The 26,296-nt window shown below is 43.4% G+C and overlaps 1 protein-coding gene across 1 annotated transcript; it reads left to right on the plus strand.

Annotated features, from left to right (window-relative positions):
- The first annotated feature begins 283 nt into the window (after positions 1 to 283).
- Positions 284 to 4,409, plus strand: LOC124692100 (trifunctional UDP-glucose 4,6-dehydratase/UDP-4-keto-6-deoxy-D-glucose 3,5-epimerase/UDP-4-keto-L-rhamnose-reductase RHM3-like). The gene is made up of 3 exons (XM_047225400.1): positions 284 to 414; positions 1,965 to 3,545; positions 3,683 to 4,409. Exons 2-3 carry the CDS (start codon positions 1,992 to 1,994, stop codon positions 4,133 to 4,135), a joined length of 2,007 nt encoding a protein of 668 aa, XP_047081356.1. The 5' UTR covers positions 284 to 414; positions 1,965 to 1,991; the 3' UTR covers positions 4,136 to 4,409.
- The last annotated feature ends 21,887 nt before the right edge of the window (positions 4,410 to 26,296 follow it).

Below are 26,296 nucleotides of genomic sequence, written 5' to 3' on the forward strand. Positions count from 1 at the left end.
TATTGTTGCTTTCAGATTTTGTATGCTATTTTTCATCATGTTTCGAGGTAAGAAAATAATAATCAAGTTGTATGAATTTTCAAACATGGACACGGTGTGAGCTGTGGACGGTAAGAAGTCATTTGTGCCCATCTGGCTGTGGGTACGAAACGCGTTTTGTTCTTCGGAGAGCTGAAAATCAAAGTCGTATCAGTCGTGCGATTTGTCACGCAGGTAGAGGGCTCCATCAACGCCCCCATCTCGCCTCCCCGGCCGTGCTTTCCGCCGACTGCATCTCCCTCTCACGCACACACCGCCACCGCCACCACTCCTCCATTTATTAACCCCCCTCCGCCCTCCTTCTCCCTCATCGCCATCGACCGACGCCACGCCACCACCCTTCCTCCTCTCACTCCGCGCCGCGTGCTCACTACGGTACGTCTCCTCTTCCCCTAGATATCCCTCCTCATCGTCGCAAACCATAGTACTCTCTCCCTCCCTCTCTCCCGCCTTCTTGCGGACCGCAGTCCCCGATCGACCGCCGCTGCGCCGCCACCGCTGCCGCCGCAGCAGCAACTGAGGTGAGGAGAGTAGCCATCACGCGTCGTGTAGCAATGTATGGCAGGTGTTTGCTTCCGTGCCCACCCCGGATCGGGTTCCTTGCGTGCATAGGAGGGCATTCCCCCATCTCCCCTCTTCTCCCAATTCCGTCCCACCTGTTCGAGTACTAGGTGCCGTGCTCAGATCTATCGACAAGATGCGGATGCGGTGCTCAGGAGGCACTTCACCCGATCCTATCTTTGCGATCACAAATCCGATTCCATCCATATTTGGCTGTTCACTAGTATTTCCTTCTTCTTTTGTTCAATTCCGCACCCCCTCGTTTGTAGATCGGCCCGAGATCCAAATCTCCGCCTCGCTAATACTAGCATGTTTGACCAAGCTTTAGCGTACTTTGGGGGATAATTGACACGTGGAGCGCTAGATGCGCAAAAGACAAATATCTACTCAAAACAGGTTCAGATCTCCTTCTAAACAAGTCGGGTAGGTAGATAACTACTACTAGGATTTAGCGTACGTTTCTTTCTTTTGTCTATTCTGTTTATGATTTGTCGGTTCAGTTACTGTTAGTACTCCAGATTTCCTCTAAAATTAATGCTGTTACAGTAAGTACTGCTGCTGTACTCTGGTTTGATAGGATACCGTGAAGGTTTCAGTTTACCTCCACTCAAACAGTGTGTCAATGCTTGCTTTCTTCTCTTGGAAATGCAAGTTGTTCCATCTTGTGCTTCCAATACTTTTTGGTGTTTGTAAATTAGGGGATGGCATGATCTTTGATCAAATCTCACTCACACTTTTCATGTTCTCGAAAAATATGAATCAGTCACACTTTTGTTTTGTAAATAGGGGACGGCATGATCTTGATCAAATATCAGTCACACTTTTCATGTTCTCGAAAATTGAAACCAGTCACACTTTTGTTTTGTAATAAATGGGGGATGGCATGATCTTGATTGATATTCAGTCGCGCTTCCATGTTCTCCAAAATAGAAAGCAGTCACGCTTTTGTTTAACTGGATGGGGACAGTGTGATCCACCGTGAATTCTACTTTGAGCTCTGAGATTTTTACAAATACGTGCACCAACCATTTCCATCTCATGTACAAAAGGCAGAGTATGCCTGTTTTGCATGACCGCATTTCTCTAGATTCTTTCTAAACCACACAGTTTTAAGCTTGTATTTACATCTCGGACTCTGGTCTGTGCGGAATGGATGAAGGTGTATGTTTATGCTGTCACCTTAGACAGACTTTCCTGGCCCAACTATTTTTCGAGGAGCTTTGTTCATTTTCTGATAGTATATGTTCCCACTGTTCAAAAGATTATATATATTACATTCTAGTTCTCAATTATTTCATTTGATTCAGGCTATATAGTAATTTACATTTCGCCTAATACTGTTAAATACTTTACTTTTGCAACAGGATTTAAGAAACTACAGTCTGTAGGGTATGGCGACACCCTACACGCCCAAGAGCATCCTCATTACGGGAGCTGCTGGCTTCATCGCTTCCCATGTCACAAACCGCATTGTTCGCAACTACCCTGATTACAAGATTGTCGTCCTTGACAAGCTTGACTACTGCTCTAATCTGAAGAACCTGCTCCCTGCCAGCTCCTCACCAAACTTCAAGTTTGTCAAGGGCGATATTGCCAGCGCTGATCTTGTCAACTACCTCCTGGTCACAGAGAACATTGATACTATTATGCACTTTGCAGCCCAGACACATGTTGACAATTCATTTGGGAACTCTTTTGAGTTCACCAAGAACAACATTTATGGTACTCATGTTCTTCTTGAAGCTTGCAAGGTCACTGGCGGACAGATCAGGAGGTTCATCCATGTTAGCACTGACGAGGTCTATGGGGAGACAGATGAGGATGCAGTGGTTGGCAACCATGAGGCCTCACAGCTTCTCCCCACAAACCCCTATTCAGCAACCAAAGCTGGAGCAGAGATGCTTGTTATGGCTTATGGGAGATCCTATGGTCTGCCTGTTATCACTACCCGGGGAAATAATGTGTATGGTCCTAACCAGTTTCCTGAGAAGCTTATCCCCAAGTTCATTCTTTTGGCTCTGAGAGGAAAGCCCCTCCCAATTCATGGTGATGGATCCAATGTCCGGAGCTACCTCTATTGTGAAGATGTTGCCGAGGCTTTTGAGGTCATTCTTCACCGTGGAGAAGTTGGACATGTTTACAACATTGGAACCAAGAGAGAGAGGACAGTCACTGATGTGGCAAAGGATGTCTGCAACCTTTTCAATCTTGAAGCTGATAAAGTTATCCAGTATGTTGATAATAGACCTTTCAATGATCAGAGGTACTTTTTGGATGATGAGAAGCTTAAGAGTCTTGGGTGGTCTGAGCGCACTAGATGGGAGGAGGGCCTGAGGAAGACAATGGAATGGTATGTGGCTAATTCTGACTATTGGGGTGATGTTTCTGGTGCATTGTTGCCTCATCCGAGGACATTGATGATGCCTGGGTCTGAGGGCTCTGAGGAAGTTAAAGGAATGCTAAATCTGTTCACTAACAATCAGACCAAGATGGTGACTCCAGTATCAAAAGGTTCTTCCAAAACTCATTCTCTAAAGTTCTTGATATATGGCCGGACAGGATGGATTGGTGGGCTTCTTGGGAAAATATGTGAGAAGCAAGGAATTCCATACGAATATGGAAAAGGTCGCTTGGAAGAGCGCTCTTCAATCGTCCTTGATATCCAATCTGTGAAGCCAACACATGTCTTCAATGCTGCTGGTGTTACTGGCAGACCCAATGTGGATTGGTGTGAGTCCCACAAGCCGGAAACAATACGCACCAATGTTGTGGGCACCTTGACTCTAGCTGATGTGTGTAGGGAGCATGGGTTATTGGTGATGAACTATGCCACTGGGTGCATATTTGAATATGATGCAAATCATCCTGAAGGGTCAGGCATCGGCTTCAAAGAAGAGGATACACCAAACTTTACGGGTTCATTCTACTCAAAGACCAAAGCAATGGTAAGTTGGTAACTCCCTTTGCAATGGTTACTTTGTTATTTATCTTGCATTTTTGTGTGGTGGTGATATTATATTTGTAAATTTAAGATGCAATTACTGGAATAAACTTCTGATTATTTTTTCTCTGGACAATGCAGGTTGAGGAACTGTTGAAGGAGTACGAGAATGTCTGCACTCTGCGAGTCCGGATGCCAATATCGTCTGACCTCAGCAATCCCCGAAACTTTATCACAAAGATTAGCCGTTACGACAAGGTGGTAAACATCCCAAACAGCATGACAGTGTTGGACGAGCTTTTGCCAATTTCAGTTGAGATGGCTAAAAGGAACTTGCGGGGCATCTGGAACTTCACCAATCCTGGTGTAGTTAGCCACAATGAGATCTTGGAGATGTATAAGAAATACATTGACTCCAGCTACAAGTGGTCAAACTTCACGCTAGAAGAACAGGCCAAGGTCATTGTGGCACCTCGGAGCAACAATGAGATGGATGGGGCAAAGCTGAGCAAGGAGTTCCCTGAACTGCTATCTATCAAAGACTCATTGATCAAGTATGTTTTTGAGCCCAACAGGAAGGTCCCAGCAAATTGAAGCCAAAACAGGTGATATAGAAATACCAAGCACTGTAAGAGTTTAGGAGCAATTCCACCGTGATTCTTTAGATGTTTTATGATACTACACACCATATCTCTATTATAGATTCACAGCATCGTTTGAACCATATGTTCGGCAATCTTCTTGTGATAGCAAGATATTTGCCTTGCTTGTTGTAGTGACCACTCGATGAGTTATAAATTCTTCAGTGTGCGTGTACCATGTTTGTTCTGTCAAGAAAAGAATTTACAGTATCTTGTGTACTCTTTAATCTGCTGATGCGTCTGTGAATGACCTTACGTCCTGTGCTGACCAAAGCATTTGGACAAACACTCAACAGTTTAAACTTCTTTGCGTTGTTGCTCCATGCGGGTGTGTTGTGTTTGAGTCCAGGCCAACCCCACCAAAGGACTATTGTTTTGGCTATCCACGTTTTGACCAATATTGGCAAGAAAAATGAAATCAGCACGGGCATGCTATTTTTCTGGCAACCATCCAAACTGAACCAAGATTTTAGTCGCAAGCAAAAAGTTGATAAGGTCGAAATTTTTCATGAACCAAACATATGTTTTCCCAGGAGTTTCCAGTACACCCAAAAGTATGCAACCATTATTTTCATCTCGTAGCTGGAAGGAATCGTCTTTTCCTTACTTTTCCTTCTTCTCCTTCTGTATCACCCTAACTGCTTCTAGAAAAAAGATATCACTTTTTTTCCCAACAACATCATCTTGATAGCATAAAGACCAAAGATGAGACTTGAAGGTCAGGCAACTTCCATGTTCTAGATTGACTTATGATGGCGGCAATGTCATGTGGGGGAAAATGATATAACGTGCACATGACGTGAGTGCTAGATTCCGTGTAGTACTGTAGTACCAGTTTCACCATCTTTGATATTTTTTATTGAGCACAACTGAGATTGCCGTCAGGCTGTGATATGGCCGATGCAATGGTGCCGTTATGATGAAGGGCTGCTGATGATAGCACGGGGGCTAGTCATGAAGTCCTTATACAGTGCATGAGCACTACCCACAAAGTACTTAAATGATTAACATGCGAGGTCCTAAAATTTATAAGGACACATTTAGGTCCATGGAACATCAAAGTTTAGATTAATTGCATTTGGGTATCACAAAAACACGCCGAGGCATAGCCTGGTGGCAGTGAGCTGCTGATAGCTCTCAGCATTCTCGGTGTTGCGCACACAAGTACCTCTATCTTTGATTTTGTTGTACATGTCCAGAACTGAAGGCTGCACTCTCGAGGATGTAATCATTGTGATGTTTCCAGATCATCCAGGGCACTAGGAGGGTCGTGGACGCCAGGCTCTTGTGCATTGGCTTCGGAGTATTTTGCAAATATCTCCCTAGGATATGAACCAAGGCATAGAACACATCATTTATTACTATGATTTGATTATCGGGCATGTTCGGATTGTTAGGTTCACAAGAAATTATTTGGATATTAAGTTTACTAGAAAACCTTCTTACATGAGCCCTTCTGATTATATGACCGGATTATAAAATCTACATGTAATTCATTCTACACCTCCACATTCATGCGGAACCAATATGAATTCAACTTTTTAATTTTACTTCCAGTGTGAAACGATAGCGAGGCACCCACGGTGAATCTTGAAGCTCCCGCGATTTTGTTCTTCGATAGGCGATGGAGTGCGTGCATGTCCTCCTTTGCTATTTTGTTCACTAGTTCAAACCTTATTTCTGTGTGTGGTTTACATATCAGCTTAGTACAACCCCAATGATCATTCAAACCTTATTACACCCAGCTTGTGCAAGAACATAAAGTTCAGAGCGAGTCTAGATAGATGTACACAGCTGAAAAGGAAAAAAAAAATTAAAAAAGGCCCTGCCTAAGCTGTCAGAGGCTCACAACAAGATGAACTAACAACCGCCAACAAAATCGGTCTCTTGTTAGAGAAAGAAAAAAGAAATTTTTGGCACTAATTTTGTCTCTTTTGTTTCTACTTATCTGTTTCGTATTTGAATTTGACATTTTGTTAGATGATTGATATATGTTGTTTCTATGGTACCATTATTTTCTGAAAAAAAAAATCACTACATTCAGATGGGATTTTGGTCTGTACAATGCCCAAATAAAAGTTGTGCTGTGCAATGCCCAAATAAAAGTTGTGCTGTGGCACATAGCTCACAACTGCCTCCCCACAGGTGCTCCAATTATGCTTGTGGCTTCTGTGCTCGAAATGAATCTGTTGAACATGCTTTCTTCATTGTCAGTTTGCCCATGAAGTCTGGGATGGAATGAAAACTGCGTTTGGTGTCAGATTAAACCGCAAGTCCTTTGTGCATGCAAAACAGTGGCTGCTGGAATGGATACTCCATGCTAATGATGTGCATGCAATGGTCTTTGCGTTCCCCGTCTGGCATATCTTGGAGGCACGGAATGATGTTAGAAATGGAGGAAACATGTCACATCCGTGTCGCATTGTGGAGAAGATCAAGGGATATGTTGATATGACCCTACACCATTCTTCTAAAACCAAGTCTTTTACTAGGTGCGAGACTCCAGCTTCTGTTCCCAATTGGTCTCCCCTACCTGAAGGTTTGGTAATGGTGAATGTGGTATGGGCGCGCTGGTGCTGTGGTATGCTTCTGTACCCAAGTGGTCTCCCCTACCTCAAGGTTTGGTAACGGTGAATGTTGATGCAGCTCTGAATGTGGGACTCTGTCGTATGGGCGCTGGTGCTGTGGTACGTGATGACTGCGGCGGCTTTCTCATGGGTTTCTGCCACTCCTTCGACAATGTCACCGAACCAGAACTTGCTGAAGCTTGCACGGTAAGGTATGCAATGATGGCAGTGGCTGAATCAGTTTTCACAAAGTAATACTAGCATATCTACTCGTCTGCTCCAGATAGAACAATCACTGGTGCAGTGATGCATGATTTTAAGTCCAAGACTAGTTTATTCAGTGTTATTCATGTCTTTATATCTTGTAATAGAGTTGATAATGATCTTGCCGAGTGTGTGATATGATGCCAGCGCTGCGCGGGTTGGCGAGCTGCCGGATTTTCTCCCGTGCCCTTGTTTGTATTGAACAATCCATGGTGAATTAATAAAGCGCTGGTTTCTTTCCCAAAAAAACAGTATCCCTTGCGAATATTTTTTTTTTCGAGAGCACGCGGAAAGCGTGCCTTATCTTTATAGAAGAGAGAGCAACAATTACAAGATAGGAACTGATACAGACATCAGTTCCTAGACACACTCACACTTTTCTCCTCCTCACCAACGTACTAAAGCCTACTCTCGCGCTATCTGTGAACTCCCTCCTCTCCTCGCTATCTCCCACAGCTGGAACTCCTCTCTAATAGCCTCCAACACCTGCATGGGGTTCTTCTGCTCTCGAGCATTCCCGAACACTCGCGCGTTCCGCTGCTTCCATAGGGTCCAAGCAGTGATGATGATCATGGAGTCGAACCTCTTCCTATCAAGCTTCCGCACTCTTTTCCTGGCCTCCGTCCACCACCTTTCCAAGTTCGACTCCAAACCCGGCTCCTGTATGTTAAGAGTAGCACTGCGAAGCACCTCGAACCAGACCTGTCTCGCATATGGGCACTGTGTGAGTATGTGGTCCACCTTATCCTCCTCCTGTAGACATGTGAAGCATGGGTCTGGATTCTCCTGGAGGCCAAACCTCGCTCTCCGATCAGAGGTCCAGAGCCTATACCTGAGGGCTAACCATGCAAAGATCTTGCATTTTGCCGGCGCAAAGGACTTCCAAACGGGAGAGCACATACTCCAACTTGTGCTCCCCATGCAAAGCATCTCATACGTACTCTTGGAGGAATACTCTCCCGATGCCGAACCTTTCCATGAAATAAGGTCCGGCCTCGAAGCGTCCCCCTCCACTGTATCCACCGTTTCCCACAGCCGGATGCACTGCGCTCCTCCCATCACAGATAGCTCTTCTGTAATGTCATTCAGCCACTGATTGTTCTCCATAGCCTCCGCCACCGATCTCGTGTTTTTGCGCCTCGTCTGGACTTTAGCGCACACCTCAGGTGCAAGCTCTTCTGCCGTGAAACCATTGATCCACCGGTCGCGCCAAAAAAGGGTTTTGCGGCCATCTCCAATGCTAAAGCTCGATAGGCTCCTAAAAACCTCTTCAGCCTCCTTATCTCTTAAGCCCGGCAAGCCTTGCCAAGGTCTATCGGGATCCGTTCTCCTCAACCAGCACCATCTCACCCGCAGGGCCAACCCCTGTAACCTGAGGCACTTGATGCCTAGCCCTCCCACATCCTTAGGTTTACAGATGCTTTCCCAAGCCACCAAACACTGGCCTCCGTTCACTGTATCTTTGCCCGCCCAAAAGAAAGCTCTCATCCATCTGTTTATCTCCTCTAATAGCCAAGCCGGGGCCTCGGCCACCACCATTTGGTGCACCGCCCTAGCCGAAACAACTGAGTTGACTAGGACCAGCCTCCCTTCTTTCTTTATGAGGCCTCGTTGCCAAGCAAGCACACACTTAACCACTTTGTCCAGCAAGGGTTGCCACTCCGCTTTTGTGAGAGGCCTTAGGGCTAGCTGCAGCCCCAGATACTTTATGGGGAACTGGGCCAGCTCACAGCCCAGGATCGATGTAACCTCCTCCTCCTGCTCGAAGCTCCCTCTAATGAGTGTTGCCCCTTGCGAATATTAAAAAGAATAAGTGTAAAAACTGCATATCTACTTCGATAAACATACCTTTTGTTATGTATCGTAAACAAACTTGTGCAATTTTTAAAGAAAAGTTGCTTCATTAAGAAAGTTGGAAGAAGCCATGACAAGTATGGAGTGAACGATTCAGAAAGTCATATGCGATAAGGGTCAGACAAATCTCATTACAATACATTTACACATAAACCTCAACCAGAAAAATTTGTCAAAATCTTCAAATTCAGTTCACAAAAACACACAAAAAGAATATCCTAATGTGCAATGACTCCTTAACCCACACTATTACATTGGAACTTCATGGTATTTTAACCAACCATGAACGCAAAAACAGCCATCGTTTACATTGTACTGTACATTGAACCATGAACCATTGTTCCCTCACAGGGCAAGGCTTCTCATTTTTGAACTGTTATGTGCGAGTGATGTGTGACTGATCGGCGAGTAAACTTTGGCAGCTAAGAGTATGAACTATACAATCACCAATTGACCATTGACAGAGCAGAGGTTCAGCGGCATGGGCAGGATCAAACCTACATCTGAAGCCCATGCTGTGGCAGATAACCTTTTTCCTGTAGAGCTCTTTGCAAATCACCCAGAATATCCTTGTTCTCATTCAAAACAATGGCTAAAAATTCTTCTAGGTAAGCCTTTGCTGGATGCTCCCAGGTGTTCCGGATCAAATGAATCAATCCAGGAGCACCATGCACCTCATAGTCAATAACCTTATGTGTTCTACTGTCCATTTGGGTTCTGTTTATCTGCAGCTCGGGCCACTTGAGCTTTTTCTTGCCCCAGCTATCATGTTCTGATATGAGCTCCTTTATTTCATTGTATGCTTCCATATCATTCTTCTCCACAGTGATTCATATTCATAAACTCACCAAGTGCACTGCACGAATGGACCATGTTGATATGGTTCAGGTTGACTTCTTCAGGCCATCCCTCCTTGATGCTTTTGAGCCAACCTTTGACATCCAGCGGTATGTCCTCATCAAAGAGGCTCTCTGTCATGATAACAAACCTTTGCATGTCTCTTTTATTGGTTGATGCTGTAGCAGTGACTCTGACAACATCCTGGATTGTCACCCTCTCAAACATACCAGATCTGACGAAGTTCATAGCTGTGTACTGCCCATCCATTGAAAGTCCATCCGCTTGCTGAAGTATCATCTCTTTGTAGGACTTGAGAAGAAAGATCTTGAAGCTGTCCCTTGTCAATGTTTGATGTATTGTTGACTTCGGGAAATGAACAGATTTAACTCGATTTTTAGCAACTGATGCGAACTTCTGCAGAGTAATTGGCTTCATCGGGAACTTTTTGCAGGCTAAACTTCAAAGACTTCTTCACCCGCTGACTTGCCGCGCTCATAGTTTCTGCTCTTGCCTTTTTGTTTCCTGTAGAATCACAGTTTCTGCATAGTAGAAATCATAAATGAGAAAGGTCTGGAGCTTATCATTATATGCGCATAAAAAAATAAGATACACAAATGCTAGTGGTTAGTTGGTTACCTGTTGGTTGTTTCTCTCTTGCCATGTTTCGGTCCAGGGGTCCAAAAAAAATTCAAGTCAACCTTTTCACCCTCTTGTACCACAGAACTTGGAACAGGAAGAATTTTCCAGTGGTCAACACTGAAACAATCAAATAATTAGTTTCAGGTATCATGCAAATAAAGCTGAGTTTTAAATTGGCAAACTAATGCTCATCAATCAACGAGCCACTTCTTTTTGATCCAGGTTGTTCCCCATCTGTTTTGGTTCACCAGGTCAGCACCTAGGAAATGTTTCACAGATATTACTTAATTCCTGGACATGCATGAAATCATAGCGTATACCTATGGTATGAAAACAGCATACCATCAAGTTTTTCACAAACGATGTGGGTAACTCTCTATGTCCACTCATCTTCAAGGTTAGCGCCAATGATTTTGGTAATATGCTACATTAAACAGAAACGTTGTTTTATTATACGAACCTTAACTGAATGAAACAATAGGTCTATGCTCAGGATGTACCTTAATTTCTTCATATTCTTGCTTGGTATATCCCTTTGATACAATCTTGAAGGAGCTACATCCAGGTATACCATCAATTTGCTTGCTTGGCCTGTAGATAACCTGACAAATAACAACAGTTCATGGGCTAATTTTGCTGAAATCACATCTTTCAGTTATATTAGGTGCAGAATTATCGCTAACCTTTGTGTAATCTGGTAACTCTTTGAACTTCAGGGCCTGATCAACCCAAAACTTGGTGACGACTGGAATCCGATATCTCCTAGAAGCTTCACACAGTCCTTCACTCTAAATGAAATTTCGACTTAGATGTCACCCAAACTAATTCAGACAAATGCCAATACAACATAAAGGAATACATTTATATTATTAAACTTACGAAGGTTATGGTTTTGGTGTTGACAACTAAATGTGTTGCATTATCAAGTATCCTCACGCAAACACCTCCTTCATTTTCAATTGCCTTCTCTAGCTGTAAAAAAGAAAAAAAATGATAAACCACTGTCAATACCATGAGATGAACTGAGAAATTTCATGCACATTTTTATTTTCGAAAGAGGAGAAACATAGGCACCCAAACTTGCTATGTCCAATGATCCAGCAGCCGCTAACAGTAGCCATCCTAGTCCACAAGCATCAGCACCAAGCCACCAACAGCAAACATCAGCCACCAATCTTGGTATCAAGTTGACCAATGCACATCAATCTAAGGATATATGGAGAAACTAAAAGGAAACCAATATAGTAGGGGTTCCAACGGCGGGTATGCTGCCACGGTGCCGACTTTGTCAGACTTTCAGCAGAAATTAGTTGCAGAGGCGGCAGAGGCTTTGGCTAAACAGCTCGCCGGAAGACCTGAATTTCTGAACTGTGAGCAGCCTATGAATAATAGTAACTCGCAGCCGACGCCAAATCTGGTAAGGCAGCCGGGGTTTGCAAGGCCTCAGCCGGTACAGTCTACTCCAAATTCTGTGACTCAATCACTGCGACCTGAGGAGGTTATGTTAGCTGTTGCTGGGATTGGAAGTAAAGATCCTGTGATACACGTTGAAGGTATGAGTGAAGCTGAGTTTGTAGCTGCAAATAATAAGAAGGGTCCTAGCTGTTTTCGGTGTAGACAACATGGTCATTTCTTGAACGATTGTCAGGTTATTCTCTGTGACTGTTGTCAGAAACCTGACCATGCTACTAAAGATTGCCTGTTACATAAGGCTCCTAGACCGAGGTTACCAATGTATGGAATGGGACATCCTGATTTGGCTTTTTGGGAGCTCCCTATTTCTTCTTCTGTTCGGCCTAGGGTCGAGAATACGCGCTTGGGCAGAGTGGAGGTGTCTGGTGGTACTCTCTCTATAGCACAGCTCATTACTCATTTGCAGTGGGTTGTACCAGATAGTGCATATCAATGGGAAGTGGAACAAGTTGAGCAGCATGTGTTTAAGGTAAATTTTCCAAGTAAGGTTGAGCTAGTGCGAGTCCAACACTTTGGGCGCTTTCATGTGCCGGATTCGAGCATCATTCTGTCTTTTGATTTCTGGAAGAAGGATGTTGAGCCAGTTTGGGCACCGGAGGATGTCTGGGTGAGAGTGCATGGCTTACCACCAGTTGCGTTGGATGATTATCTTTCTCTTTGGGCACTTGGGGATGTGTTTGGGAAAACTAAGGAGGTTGATATAGCTTTTACTCGACAGTATAATGTGCTTCGGATGTTTATTACTTGTTTAGATACCACTCTCATACCGGATACTTGGGATCTTAAAATTAAAAATGAGTTCTTCAGATTGAGATTTGAAGTGGAAGGGGGAAAGCATGTTGTCCCTTCAGATGTGACTATGTCAGAGGCTCCAGGTGATGGTGGGGATGATGATCCTCAGGGTCCTAATAATCAGAAGAAGGATGATTTGAATAGAAATAATAAGAGGAATAAGAATGTGGGGGAGAATGAGGCAAATAAGAATGGTGCTAGCTCTTCACCACAATTGAATGATAAGGCCGTGGGGACGAATGATATGATGCGGTCCAATCCTCAAGTAACTAGGTATGACAGCCCAGATGGTGTTAATAATAATTTTTTATTTGATTCAAATAGCTTGTGTTTAAATCCAAAAAATTTGTTCAATTCTTTCAGCGAGGTGGCGGACAGTGTTGGCGAGTGTATGCCTCACACTGTTGTTAGTGCACCAAAAATTATGCAGCATATTGCAGAGAACCAGATGGGTAAGAGAGAAAGTGAGAAGATCGGAGCGGTGTTGGCTAGCACGTCGATCGTGTGCACTACGCCGCGCGCGCATGTAGCGGTAGCCTCCAGGCATGCAGAGGCGGGCAGGGTGGCTCTGGCGCCGGACGCCCGATCCGTTGGCGCTGCTAGTATGCGCGCCGAGACAGCAGGCCATGGTTGTTCGGGAATGCAGCAGCCTGGTATGCATGGCGCTTCCCCCAAGGCCATGCAGCTGGGCACGTCTATGACCACTCCATCAAGTATATCTAAGGTGAAAAGCCCAGTGCATTTTCCTGCTGCAGTATATGACGGTGATTCTGTTTTTTCGACTGAACTTTGTGATGAACAGGGAAGTATGTCCCCTGGATTTGCCAAATCTGAGTTGCAGACGCGTGGGTCGAAAACTTTGCAGCACACTTATGAGCAGATAGTTGCATTCGGGGGGATTCAAGAGGAGGCAAAGCGCGAGGTGCGGTCGAGTGGAAGACTGCGGGCTCAGCATAATGCGGATATGACGCAAATGGAGAGGGCGACGATGCTAGCAACAAAGCGTGCGGAAACGCCAGTGATAGGTATGTCAACAATAAAACCAACCTCTATTACTTCTTTCGCGGATGACCAAATAATTGATGATGCTAGGATCTTGGGGGTTTCGTTAGGTGTATCCCTTTCCGAGTGTATTAAATCTGCCAAGCTGATAAAAGATTTTGAAAAACAAAGATCAATCACTTTATTAAAAGGTACTGATACACGGTCACAAAACTGTTTGCTGGTTTCCCGTGCTTCTGATTTGTGTGATGATTTAGAAGCAGAAGAGGAGTTTTGGAGTGACGAGAATATAGAGATTCCTAAAGTTATTACTAAGGAGAGAAAGACTCGAAAAAAAAAGTCTTTTGATAAAGAAAATGTTAGGAGGAGTAATCGAGTTAGATTTAAACCATCAAAATTACAATGACAAATCTTAAGGGAATGACATGGAACAGTGAAGGGTTTCGAGACCCTGGAAAACATTTCTTTGTAAAGGAATCGATCAGGGAGTATGACCTGGATTTTATTGCCTTGCTAGAAACAGGCAGATCTAATTTTGAGGTTCATTTTTTAAGGGAGTTGGCTGCGGGTAAAATTTTTGCTTGGTTTTGTTTGCCACCACATGGGAGATCGGGTGGCATTCTGGTAGGGATTAATACAACTACTTTGGTGGTAAATAGAGTAGATAGTGGAGATTATTGTGTCAAGCTGTCCATTACATCGAAAATAGATGGGTTTCAATGGCTTCTAGTGCCGGTGTATGGGGCGGCTCAAGATAAAAATAAATATGAGTTCCTTGCAGAATTGGTAAGGACTTGTGAATCAGAAACAATACCAATGTTATTAGCCGGGGATTTTAATATTCTGAGGAAACCAGAGGATAAAAGCAATGATAACTTTAATCCTCGATGGCCTTTTATTTTTAATGCGATTATTGAAAATTTGAATTTGAGAGAAATTGCGTTATCAGGACGGCAATTTACTTGGGCTAGTAGAAGACGGACACCTACTTATGAAAAATTGGACAGGGTTCTTGCGAGTGTGGAATGGGAACAAAAATTTCCTTTAGTCACTGTCCGGGCTTTGACACGCTCGGGTTCTGATCATACTCCGCTTTTGATTGATGCGGGGATCCAGGCACATTTAGGTAAAAAACCGAGGTTCTCTTTTGAGTTGGCATGGCTCGAACAAGAGGGGTTCGATGAGCTCATTGCTGCAGAATGGGCAGCCGGCCCCATTGGAAAAAGTCCAATTCAAACTTGGCAAAATAAAATAAGACATTTGCGACGCTTTCTACGGGGTTGGGCAAAAAATTTGAGTGGAAAATATAAGAAGGAGAAGGAAAAACTTTTGAGCATTATAGATATGTTAGATATTAAAGCGGAAGTGATACCGTTATCTCAAGGGGAGTGTAATGAGCTAAAGGTAGCTAATGAAAAGTTAAATAAACTTCGACGAGATGAAGAGATCAAGTGGGCTCAAAGGGCAAAAGTAAAATATATTCAGGAAGGGGAGATAATACCAAATATTTTCACCTTATAGCTAATGGTAAGCACGGGAAAAAGAAAATTTATCAACTGGAACAAGATGAGGGAACCATTGTAGGTGATGATAATTTAAGGGTTTATATTTCGGAATACTATAAAAAACTTTTCGGTAATCCTGAGCCTAGTTCGGTTGTGCTAGATGAAAGCATAGTTCAAGATATTCCGCAATTGTCAGCGGAGGAGAATCAAGTGTTAATTAAGAATTTCTCGATGGAGGAGGTTCATGATGCTATTTTTCAAATGGAACATAATAAGTCCCCGGGATCAGATGGTTTTCCTGCGGAGTTTTATCAACATTTTTGGGGGGTTATTAAGTTTGATCTGTTGGCTTTATTTGAGAGCTTTCAGAAAGGGGAACTTCCGCTTTATAAATTGAACTTTGGGGTGATTACTCTATTACCGAAAAAGGAAAATGCAACTCAGATTCAACAATATAGACCAATTTGCTTACTTAATGTGAGCTTTAAAATTTTCACTAAAGTTGCTACTAATCGTATTTCGGAGGTAGCTCAAAAAGTCATCAGACCTTCTCAGACGGCTTTTATTCCTGGAAGACACATTTTAGAAGGGGTTGTGGTACTTCATGAGACAATACATGAAATGCATAGAAAGAAACTAGATGGGGTTATTTTTAAAATTGACTTTGAAAAGGCGTATGATAAGGTTAAATGGCCCTTTTTGCAACAAGTTCTTCGTATGAAGGGCTTTGATCCAATTTGGTGTGATAGGATAAAGCAATTTGTACAAGGTGGGAGTGTGGGTATAAGAGTGAATGATGGGATTGGACATAATTTTCAAACTAGGAAAGGCTTAAGACAGGGAGATCCTTTATCCCCAATACTTTTTAATATTGTCGCTGATATGTTAGCGATTCTTATTGATAGAGCGAAGGAGGTAGGTAAAGTGGGAAGTTTGTTACCGCACCTTATTGACGGAGGAATTTCCATTTTACAATATGCTGATGACACAATTCTGTTTTTGGAACATGATATTGCTAAGGCCGTTAATATGAAATTGATTCTATGCATCTTTGAACAATTATCGGGTCTGAAAATTAATTTCCACAAGAGTGAAATATTTACATTTGGTAAGGCAAAAGATATGGAGGATCAATATAGACACATTTTTGGATGTGAGTCAGGAACTCTACCCCTAAAATACTTGGGAATTCCAGTACACTATAGAACTTTGCGGAATGCAGAATGGAATCCCATTGAAAATCGGTTTGCCTCTAAATTAGGGTGTTGGCGTAGTAAATTGCTATCGTACGGTGATAGATTGGTTCTAATTAATTCGGTTCTTACAAGTCTGCCAATGTTTATGCTATCCTTCTTGGAAATCCCAATTGGGGTGAGAAAAAGGCTGGATTTTTATAGATCCAATTTTTTCTGGCAATCTGATCTGTGTAGACCAAAGGATCAAGGGGGATTGGGGATTGAGGTTTTGGAATTGAAGAATAGATGTTTGTTGAGTAAATGGTTGTTTAAACTCCTTACAGAGGAGGGTATGTGGCAACAGCTCTTATATAACAAGTATATTAAAAACAAAACTTTAGCTCAAGTTGAGGTTAAACCAACCGACTCACCCTTCTGGAAGGGTCTTATGCATGTCAAAGCGGATTTCTTTAAGAGAGGTTGTTTTAAAGTAGGGGATGGAAATTCTGTGAGGTTTTGGGAAGATGTGTGGTTGGGTGATACGCCTTTATCTCACCAATATCCGGCGTTGTACAATATTATTCAGCATAAGAATGTGTTAGTGTCGACTGTGTTTGCTACGCAACCTATTAATATTACATTTAGAAGAGGCTTGAATGATAATAAGTGGCTGCAGTGGTTACAACTATGCCAAAGATTAATTACAATCAATTTAACATCTGAATCGGATAAGTTTGTTTGAAAACTAAATGAGTCGGGTACGTTTACAGTTAAGTCTATGTATCTTGATTTGATGAATGGGCATACTGTTTACCTTCCTAAGTATTTATGGAAGTTGAAGATTCCTTTGAAGATAAAAATCTTTATGTGGTTCCTTAATAATAAGGTGCTTTTGACTAAGGATAATTTAGCTAAACGGAAGTGGAATGGTTGTCAAAAATGTTGTTTTTGTGATTCCATGGAAACTGTGAATCATTTATTCGTTCATTGCCCGTTTGCACAAATAATATGGCGTATGATGTATCTTACTTACAACATTCCTCCGCCAGCTAATACTACTAATATGTTTGGTAGATGGCTTAATGGAGTGAGGAACGAGGATAAACAAAAAAATTCGAATAGGTGTTTCGGCCCTATGTTGGGCTATTTGGAGGACTAGAAATGATATGATCTTTAACAAACAAAGTGGGAATAATTTTTTGCAGGTTATCCAGCGAGCTGCTCATTCAATTCAGCAATGGGCGTTGCTCCTCCCTATGGAGCAGCAGGAGGATATGGTTATTGGATGCAACCGGATGCTACGGGTTGTTCAGGACTTCTATTTCCAGGCTACTGGGTGGCGACATCTTAATAGAATAGCAAATGCATAGCCTTTCTATTAGACTTTTTGTGGCCTGGTTATTTCTCTTTCGAATTTAGAGTCTCAGTGATTGTAATAAGTGAGGATGGTTTATGGTGAATTGACACTTGAGTTTTAATAAAGAAAGCCGTGTGCATCTATTGATGCAGAGGCTGGGGCGATGCTCCTTTATCGAAAAAAAAAATTGGGGATTTGCGATCATTGGTAAATTTGGGTGCTCTTTGGACATTGTAATGGCCTAGAAGTCAATTCCTCTAGCAGTAACTTGGATCTTTCAGCAATGTCATGGACAATTAACTAATACTGTAGAAAAAGTGATGCAGTGGACAACAAATATTCTGGAAATGGAAGTGCAACCAAACATTTTGCAGTAGACAGCAATAGCTAATGCTGCAGGAAAATGATTTCACTGGACAAAGAAGACAGTTCCATATAACGTGTCTGCAACTGTACAATACAAAGCATTTGCCTAAAAGAAAATGCAGAAGGAATTACTGAGATAGAGGAGCTTTTGCTGTCCATTGACAACAGATGAGAAGTGAAGAAGTCTGTTACAATCAAATTTCTACCATAATAACTAAATTAACTTCCAAAAAAAGCGCAACCTGGAGCAAAGCATTCTTGAACTCTTGTCGCATCTTAGATGTTGCAGAGCAAATGGAGATGCGTAGGACACAAATTCTTAACTTAGAAAGTTTCAGCACAAGGATTTGGTGTTGACTGCTACTATGATGCTCCGAATTTTCCATTATCCATCATCCACGTACAGGAAAATCAAAATACTTGTAAGGATAATATACCCAGTAGCAGCCTCCTGGATTTTGTTGTCTTGACCAATCAAACGCAGCGAGACACGAATCAATCGACTGATGTGACCAATAATACAATACAGAACCGTTCAATAATACAACACAGAACCGTCCACGCTTTTGTGGACATTTTTCCCACTCTCAATACAAGGAAGGAACTGAGAAATTGAATGCACTTATTGTTTCAAAAGAGGAGGAAACCAGGCACCCAAACTTGGTATGTCCACTGATCCAGCGCCTAGCCAAGTAGCCATCCTAGTCCACACTCCACAAGCATCAGCACCAACGGCAAGCAGCAGCAGCATCCCATGATGCTATCTGGCAGGCTGAGGTTTTTGTTTTTTTGTTTTCTGAGAAAGCTTGGCCGAGGTTTTGATCTGCGTCCGATGATGCTATCTATTCTCGCCACAGCTCGTCGGCCGGCCCAACTTGTCGAATGAATTCATCAGTCACACCAAGAGGAGAGGAGAGAAGAGGACTGCCGTGGTGCCAGGGCGTCAACTCGTCGCTGCCGGTCGGTCGCCTTGTCTTTCTATCCTTGTTCCGCTCCGACCGTATCCGTCTCAGATTCTGCCGAGGTATGTGACTCAAAGTCGATTCCGGAATTCGATTACAACTAGCTGCAGGCAGGGGCAGTCCCTATAAATAAAAATCTTATGTTATGAGGATCTCAACGATACCATGAACCACAAAATCAACGATACCATGAACCACAAAATCAACCCAGTTTCGGGGCAGCACATCAGTACTGGAGGTAAGCGCTGGCCGAGGCATCCGGACTGCTCCGACCGCACTGCCAAAAGGTTGCGGCCTGTGCAGCAACAAAAGCACAAGCATCTCTACCTTGTACTGGATAACTGGAGCAAGGGCTACAGCATCCACAGGATTGCAGATTTGGACTCCAGCACCGACCTGGACCTGGAGCCTACCGTCCTCCGGCTGGTGAATCCTGAACCCACATATCCCATGAAATTTGCCGCCCTGGGAAGCAACATCTTCATGGCAAGCAACCAGCACCGTGCAACCTTCGTGTACGACACGGACACGGCGGGCCTGGCCTCTGGCCCCCGCCTACCGGAGTCGTTGCTCAATGGCCTTCAGATATTTGTGGCTACCGCCAACTTGCAGCTCTACGCACTCAACTACCACCTCGAGGAACTGTATCACTATCTGGAGTCCATGTCCACCGTCGGAATCCAGGATCCGTGGTCTTCAAGTCCAAGCAGGGACTGGCGCTGGAAAAGCGTGCCCTCGCAACAACTGCCCTTCCGCGAGGGTGAGATAATCGTCTCCTATGCGGTGCACCCGGATGGACACTCAATCTTCATGTCCGCACGCCGCAAGGGCAACCTATATCGTACCTTCTCCTTTGACACGAGGCAATGTGAGTGGAAGTTCCATGGGGAATGGGCATTGCCTTTCCAAGGTCAAGGCTACTTCGACCGCGAGCTGGATGGATGGGTTGGCCTTCATGAAGATGGCTACATTTGCACCTGCCAAGTCACTTCCAGCACCACCATGGAGCCCAAGTGGAAGATGGTCAAGGAGAAGCTGTTCCGCAAGGTCCCGCAGAGGACCCGAGATGCCACTCTCACCTACATGGGTAACACCAGATTCTGCCTTGTGGAGTCTGTGCTACGCGAGGAAGTGGAGCCTGAAGATGCTCTTGGTGACTCCGATAGTTTCATGCTCAATATCACCATCTTTGGTCTCAAGTACAGTCATGAGGGAGAGCTGCAAACCACCCTCGACCGCACCACAAAGTCCTATGTAGTGTCCAAGTATATTTCTTCATTTTCTCCTGTAGCATTCTGGATGTAGTACCTTCCTGTTTGGCATTGATTGTACACAATACAAGCCGTGTCACTCTGAGTACTGTCTATGCTAAATTAAGATTTAAAATGTTAACTTTGAATCTCTTGCAGTATTTTTGGAACCTGAGCTGGCTGGCTGGCTGGCTATTATTTATGTATGTCATTTCTGAAAACAAATACACGCATGCGAATTTCAACAAGAAACAGCTGCATGCTTAAATGTCGATGCCGGGATTCTAATATTCTCTAGATAGACAATGAAATTGAGAGATATTTACAAATATAAGAACCAGAGATTGCGTAGGTCTCTTTAGCTTATTAGTCAGTCTGTTTGGTTCTAGCACAAAATGATACTATGCTAGAATATAGTGTCTGCTTATAGCTTTCTCAGAGAAACATGCAGATAACATCGATAATCTTGGTAGCAGATTCAGTCTGCCTTCATTAACTCAGTTTAGCAACTAAAAAGCCCCACGTCTTGTCTTATTTTTGGGATACACCATGGAACTATCTATAATAATCCGCCTCATCTATAGTACGATAGATCCAATTATCTCAGTAAGAATTGATTTAGCAACTAAAAAGCCCCACAGTCTTGTCTTTTTTTTTTTGTTATGTATGCTCTAATGGCGGCAGCTCGAAGCGGTGGATACAGGGGAAGAGGACGAGGAGGAGGAGTCTTGCACTTTTTTTATCCAGTAATTACGGCTAGCGGGCCTGTTGGGCCTAATCTCCATCGAACAATCTAAGCCGTTAGATTATTTTATACTTGTCTCTCTTCCATAACAAGTAGAAGGTACTGTAAAATATGCCTTCAACAATACAGCAACTAATTTAATTTACACATGTTTGTTATTATGGTCCCATGGCAATGGTTGTATTATTTCTCTTATTGTGTCTTGATGGAATGTGAATGTATTGAGGTTTTGGGATTTATGTGCTATCTATGAACTAAACGTGTGTATTGGTCTCTAATGACTTCAGCTAGTAGTTGGCTCACGATATATGGAGGTGATCTTGTGGGATATTCGTCTACCAAAACTTGCTGGTAAGCACTGAGGAATGTGATGCTCTGTTCCTTCCCTTTAGTTCACCGCAGAAGGTCAAAGTGTGTGAACCAAAACAGGTTCGTATTCCATTATAGTGTCCAACCCTCCAGTTGGCACTTTGCCTGACTGCCAACTGTGGGGAGCTCTTCAACGATTATGACAAGTCTGAGATCGGTGTGCTGGTGAAGGAAGCAAAAGGCTGGGCATTAGTTCTGAGTCTTCCGACTCATTCTGGGAGGCCACTGCTTCCAATTGCACTGTAAAACTGTTAGCCAGTGATATTGCTGTGCAAGTTTAATGAAAATTCAACTTTCCCCTCTGTCAGGCCATGGATTGGCCGTGACGAAGGACGACGGAGAGCAAGGGAGAGATGGGGCTAGCGAGGCCCAGACGCCGCCGAGAGATTGCAAAGGAAGAAAGGAACCAGAGTAAAAATAATTGTATTAGCTTGGTTCCACCCTTCCACCCCTACATGTCTCTTATAGCAGTGAGACAGGCCCAAACAAGTTTCATTACAGCGCTAATATTCATTAAAAGATTAACTAGGATTACGCTAATGACTACGACAAGTGGCACTCGTCAGGCCGTTGGATGGGTAGCCCTTAGTAAGGCCCTCTCCTTAAGACAAGACTTCAAGGCTTGAACTCTGAGAACGCTTTCTGCATGAACTCTGCATCCACCCATGTGGCTTCGGCAACAGTCATGTTTTCCCAATGCACTAACCACTGGTACTGGTATTTCGTAGTCACCATCCGGAGAAGGCCCTGGAACTATCCTTCTATCAAGAATAACTATTGGAGCGAGTTTCACCTTGCCATCTTGTGTAACCAGAGGTAATTTATCATGTGGTATTGCCTGGGCGCTGATATGCTTCTTGAGTTGACTCACATGGAAAATATCATGAATTTTGGCTGGGTCTGGTAGGAGAAGCTGATATGAGCCTTGTTGCCCACAATTTTCAAAACTCGGAATGTACCATACCACTTGGAGCACAATTTGATTGAATTCTCTCTGCCCAGTGCTTTTTCTCGAAATGGTTGCATTTTCAAGTAAACAAACTCCCCCACTTTGAAAGATCTCTCTGTTCTGTTAGCATCAGCTTATTTCTTCATGCGATGTTGTGCTTTTGCCAAGTTCTTCTGCAATAGAGATAGCATGGTCTCCTTTTCGTGGTAAATTGTGGAGTTGTCCTCACTAGTAGCATAAGGCAGTGGAATGTGTTGGAACAAGGGAGGAGGGTGCTCATATAGTGCTTGGAACGGTGTCATTTGGATGGATGTATGAAAGGAACAGTTATACCACCACTCAGCTGCTGGCAACCATGCACTCCATGTTTGTGGTTGCTGAAAAACCATACATCTGAGGTAACACTGGTTCACACGCTCTGTTTAACCATTTTCAGGGTGGTGGGTTGTGCTATAATTGAGCTGCATATTGAAGGAAGAGAAAATGTCCTTCCACAGTTTGCTAGTACAGATGACGTCTCTGTCACTGGCAATACTAGCTGGGGGTCCATGCAGCTTCACAATATTTGCCATGAATACATCAACAATTGTTTGAACCGTGTAAGGGTGAGAGAGGGGAATGAAGTGAGCATATTTGGTCAATTTGTCCACCACAACCAAAATGACAGTCTTTCCCTTTGATTTGGGTAAACCATCCACAAAATTCATACAGATTTTTGTCCATTTCTGCTTGGGCGTTGGCAGTGGGTTTAACAGATAGGGGTATGGTATTTTCTCTATTTTTGATATCTGGCAGATTGGACAGGATAATTTGGGCCAAAAGAAAGCTAGCTTGATCTTGTGATAAGTCACTTTGACTCCCTAGTGACCACCAAATAAGGAAGAGTGGAAGGTATCAAATATATTGCTTCTCAGTGATGTAGAGGAACCAATATAAATTTTTCCCTTGTACCTAAGGATGCTTTCTGGAGCGTGTAGTTGTTGTGGCTGTTAGCATCAATTTCTAGCTCCTGTAATAGCATGGTGCCGTGGGCATTTTTATATGTGACCAAACTAATATCGGTGCAACACCTTACAGCGATTTGTTTGTCATTAACCCATACAAAACTACATATATATCTTTGTATCTTCTAAAGTACCCAAGGATATTCTTATTGTCGTCCAATGATCATCACATGAATCATTCTGGTATATGCTCATAACACTTTAGAGCACAGGATATCTGATTGTGTACATATTAATCGTGATCTAAAATCACTCATGTATTTTTACTCATTGAGTGTCAGATACACTCAAGTCTTGTTAAACCTTCACATGAAAAGAACACCTTCTTAATATTTCTATATTGAACTACCTCAATATCCATTCTATGTACTTTGACTTAAACTTATTATGTGTTTCAATCTATCTTTATAGATCTTGACACTAAATATGTTTCAGTCCATATCCTTTCATTGAAGTTAATTCTAAATGAAACCTTTTTAATCAAGTATATAATTACATCATTTATAACCAACTATATGTCATCTACATAAAGTATTATAAATATGTCTCAGCGCTCCCACTTAATTTCTTGCAAATGCAAGCATTTTCATCGTTTCTGATGAAATCAAAAACTCTTTGACTATTTCATCCGGTGAAGATTCCAACTCCGCGATACTTACTTCATCCAATTGAAGTTCGTATACCTATCTAGTATTCCACGGACTAGCAAAAACTCTTGGTTGTATCTTGTATACACCTTTAATACACACTTCTGTTAAGTAATGTATTTTGCCATCCTACTAACATAACTCATAAAAGAAATATGTAGCGATGACTAGAATAATCCACATGGACTATAAGCATCGCTACGGAAGATCTAATCTTATCGTAGTCAACTCTTTGAACTTTGTCGTAAACAACTTTTCGACAACTCGAGCTTCTTCAAGGATATTCCATCCAAGTCCATCAATTTATAGATCCATTTACTTTCAAATAATATTCATCTATCTTGGATTTCATGGCGCATGGCCATTTTAACGGAGTCAGGGCTCATCATAACTTCTTTGTATGTAGTTGGTTTATCATTGTTCAAAATCAATCCTTTGTCCATAAATCATTTATTTGATCACAACATACCTACAAGATTCAATACGTACTTCGATCTCCATGGCTAAAACATTTTGTAGTCATGGGAGCCATGATCGTCGTGGCCGCTTCCGGAACCATTTCGGATGTTGCGCTACTCTGATCATTATGCTTAGGTTCATAAACCTTATCAAGTTCTATTGTCCTCCCACTCAAATACTTCGCTAGAAAACAATTTTTTGGAAATAAGCAAGTAACATTAACAAATACTTTTGTATTTTACTTCATAGTGGAAAGAATTCCCAATCAATTCTCTGGGATAACCAACAAAGACATTCATCCGATTTTGGTTGTAAATTTATTTACATATGCTATGCATACCAAAATTTAAGAAAGGACTATTAGGGTTCATACTCATGCCATAACTCGTATGGTGTCATTTCAACGGATCATGATGATGCTCTATTCAGTGTAAAAGCGGTAGTCACTAAAGCATAATCCACAAAAATATAATGGCGTCATATTATCTCATCATTAATCCAACAAGGTTTGGATACGTCTCTTGGATACTTCATCATCACACTACAAGAAAAGTTCTGATAGACAACGTCCCAAAATCGTCAACTAAGGGGCATTTTTCGTCGCCTATGGGCCTAACCCGACGACATGGGTTCTGTTGTCGAAAATGCGTCAGGCAAAGTCCTACGACGATTTTTTCGGTCCGTCGCGCCTTCCGCCACGAAAAATCGGACCGTTGCCCAAGTGTTTCCGGGAGCCCGTTGACTGCTGACGTCATGCAAACTGACACGTGGCAGACGCCGTTAACTGGCAGTTAACGGCGTTAACCGGCTGAAACCCCGTGGTAGATGGTAGGCCCACACGAGGCCTCGCCACGTCTTAAGCGGGCCGGCCCATTAAGTTTGCGGGCCGGGCCAGCTGACTTAGTTTGACCGGTCAACTATATAGCCGGGCTGGTCCATTAGTTACGTGGGCCGGGCCTAACCTCTAAGGTTGACTCGGTCAAAACTTTAATGGGCCGGCCCACTAAGCATGTGGGCCGGCCGAATGCACTCGATTGACCGGTCAACGAGCAAAAGGACCGGCCCACAAGACATGTGGGACCCACTTTCTCGTTATCGGGCCGGCCCATTTACAAAGTGGGGTCCTCATTAAAGCAACTGGGCCGGCCCAAGAAGTTATTGGGCCGGCCCAATTAGCATGTGGGTACCACTTTCCTGCTATCGGGCCGGCCCATTTAGTACGTGGGGTCCACATTAGATCAAATGGGCCAGGCCAAAAGAACGGGTGGGTCCCACTTTCCTGTTAAAGGGCCAGCCCATTTAGTATGTGGGGTCCACCATATAGCAAGTGGGCCGGCCCAACAAGATAGTGGGCCGGGCCAAAAACACAGGTGGGTCCCACTTTCCAGTTAAAGGGCCGGCCCATTTAGTATGTGGGGTACACCATATAGCAAGTGGGCCGGCCCAACAAGATAGTGGGCCGGGCCAAAACGCTGGTGGGTCCCACTTTCCCGTTAAAGGGCCGGCCCATTTAGTATGTGGGGTCCACCGTATAGCAAGTGGGCCGGCCCAACACGCTAGTGGGCCGGGCCAAAAGCACAGGTGGGTCCCACTTTCCTATCAAAGGGCCGGCCCATTTAGTATGTGGGGTCCACCATATAGCAAGTGGGCCGGCCCAACACGCTAGTGGGCCGGGCCAAAAACACAGGTGGGTCCCACTTTCGTCTTAAAGGGCCGGCCCATTTAGTATGTGGGGACCACCACAAAAGCAATTGGGCTGGCCCAACTAGTTAGTGGGCCGGCCCAGTAGTCGGTGGGGTCCACCTTAAAGCAAGTGGGCCGGACCAATAAAAGTGTGGGGTCCACAGTAATCAAGTGGGTCGGCCCAATAAGTAAGTGGGCCGGCCCGTTTAGTT

The sequence above is a fragment of the Lolium rigidum genome, chromosome 2 (genome assembly GCF_022539505.1).
Source record: "Lolium rigidum isolate FL_2022 chromosome 2, APGP_CSIRO_Lrig_0.1, whole genome shotgun sequence".
NCBI classification, from domain to species: Eukaryota; Viridiplantae; Streptophyta; class Magnoliopsida; order Poales; family Poaceae; genus Lolium; species Lolium rigidum.

Bases quoted from the DNA above. Each gene is read 5' to 3' on its own strand.
- LOC124692100 (XM_047225400.1), top strand. From the start codon at position 1,992: ATGGCGACACCCTACACGCCCAAGAGCATCCTCATTACGGGAGCTGCT. The intron at 3,546-3,682 runs GTAAGTTGGTAA...TGGACAATGCAG, and splicing joins ACTCAAAGACCAAAGCAATG to GTTGAGGAACTGTTGAAGGA.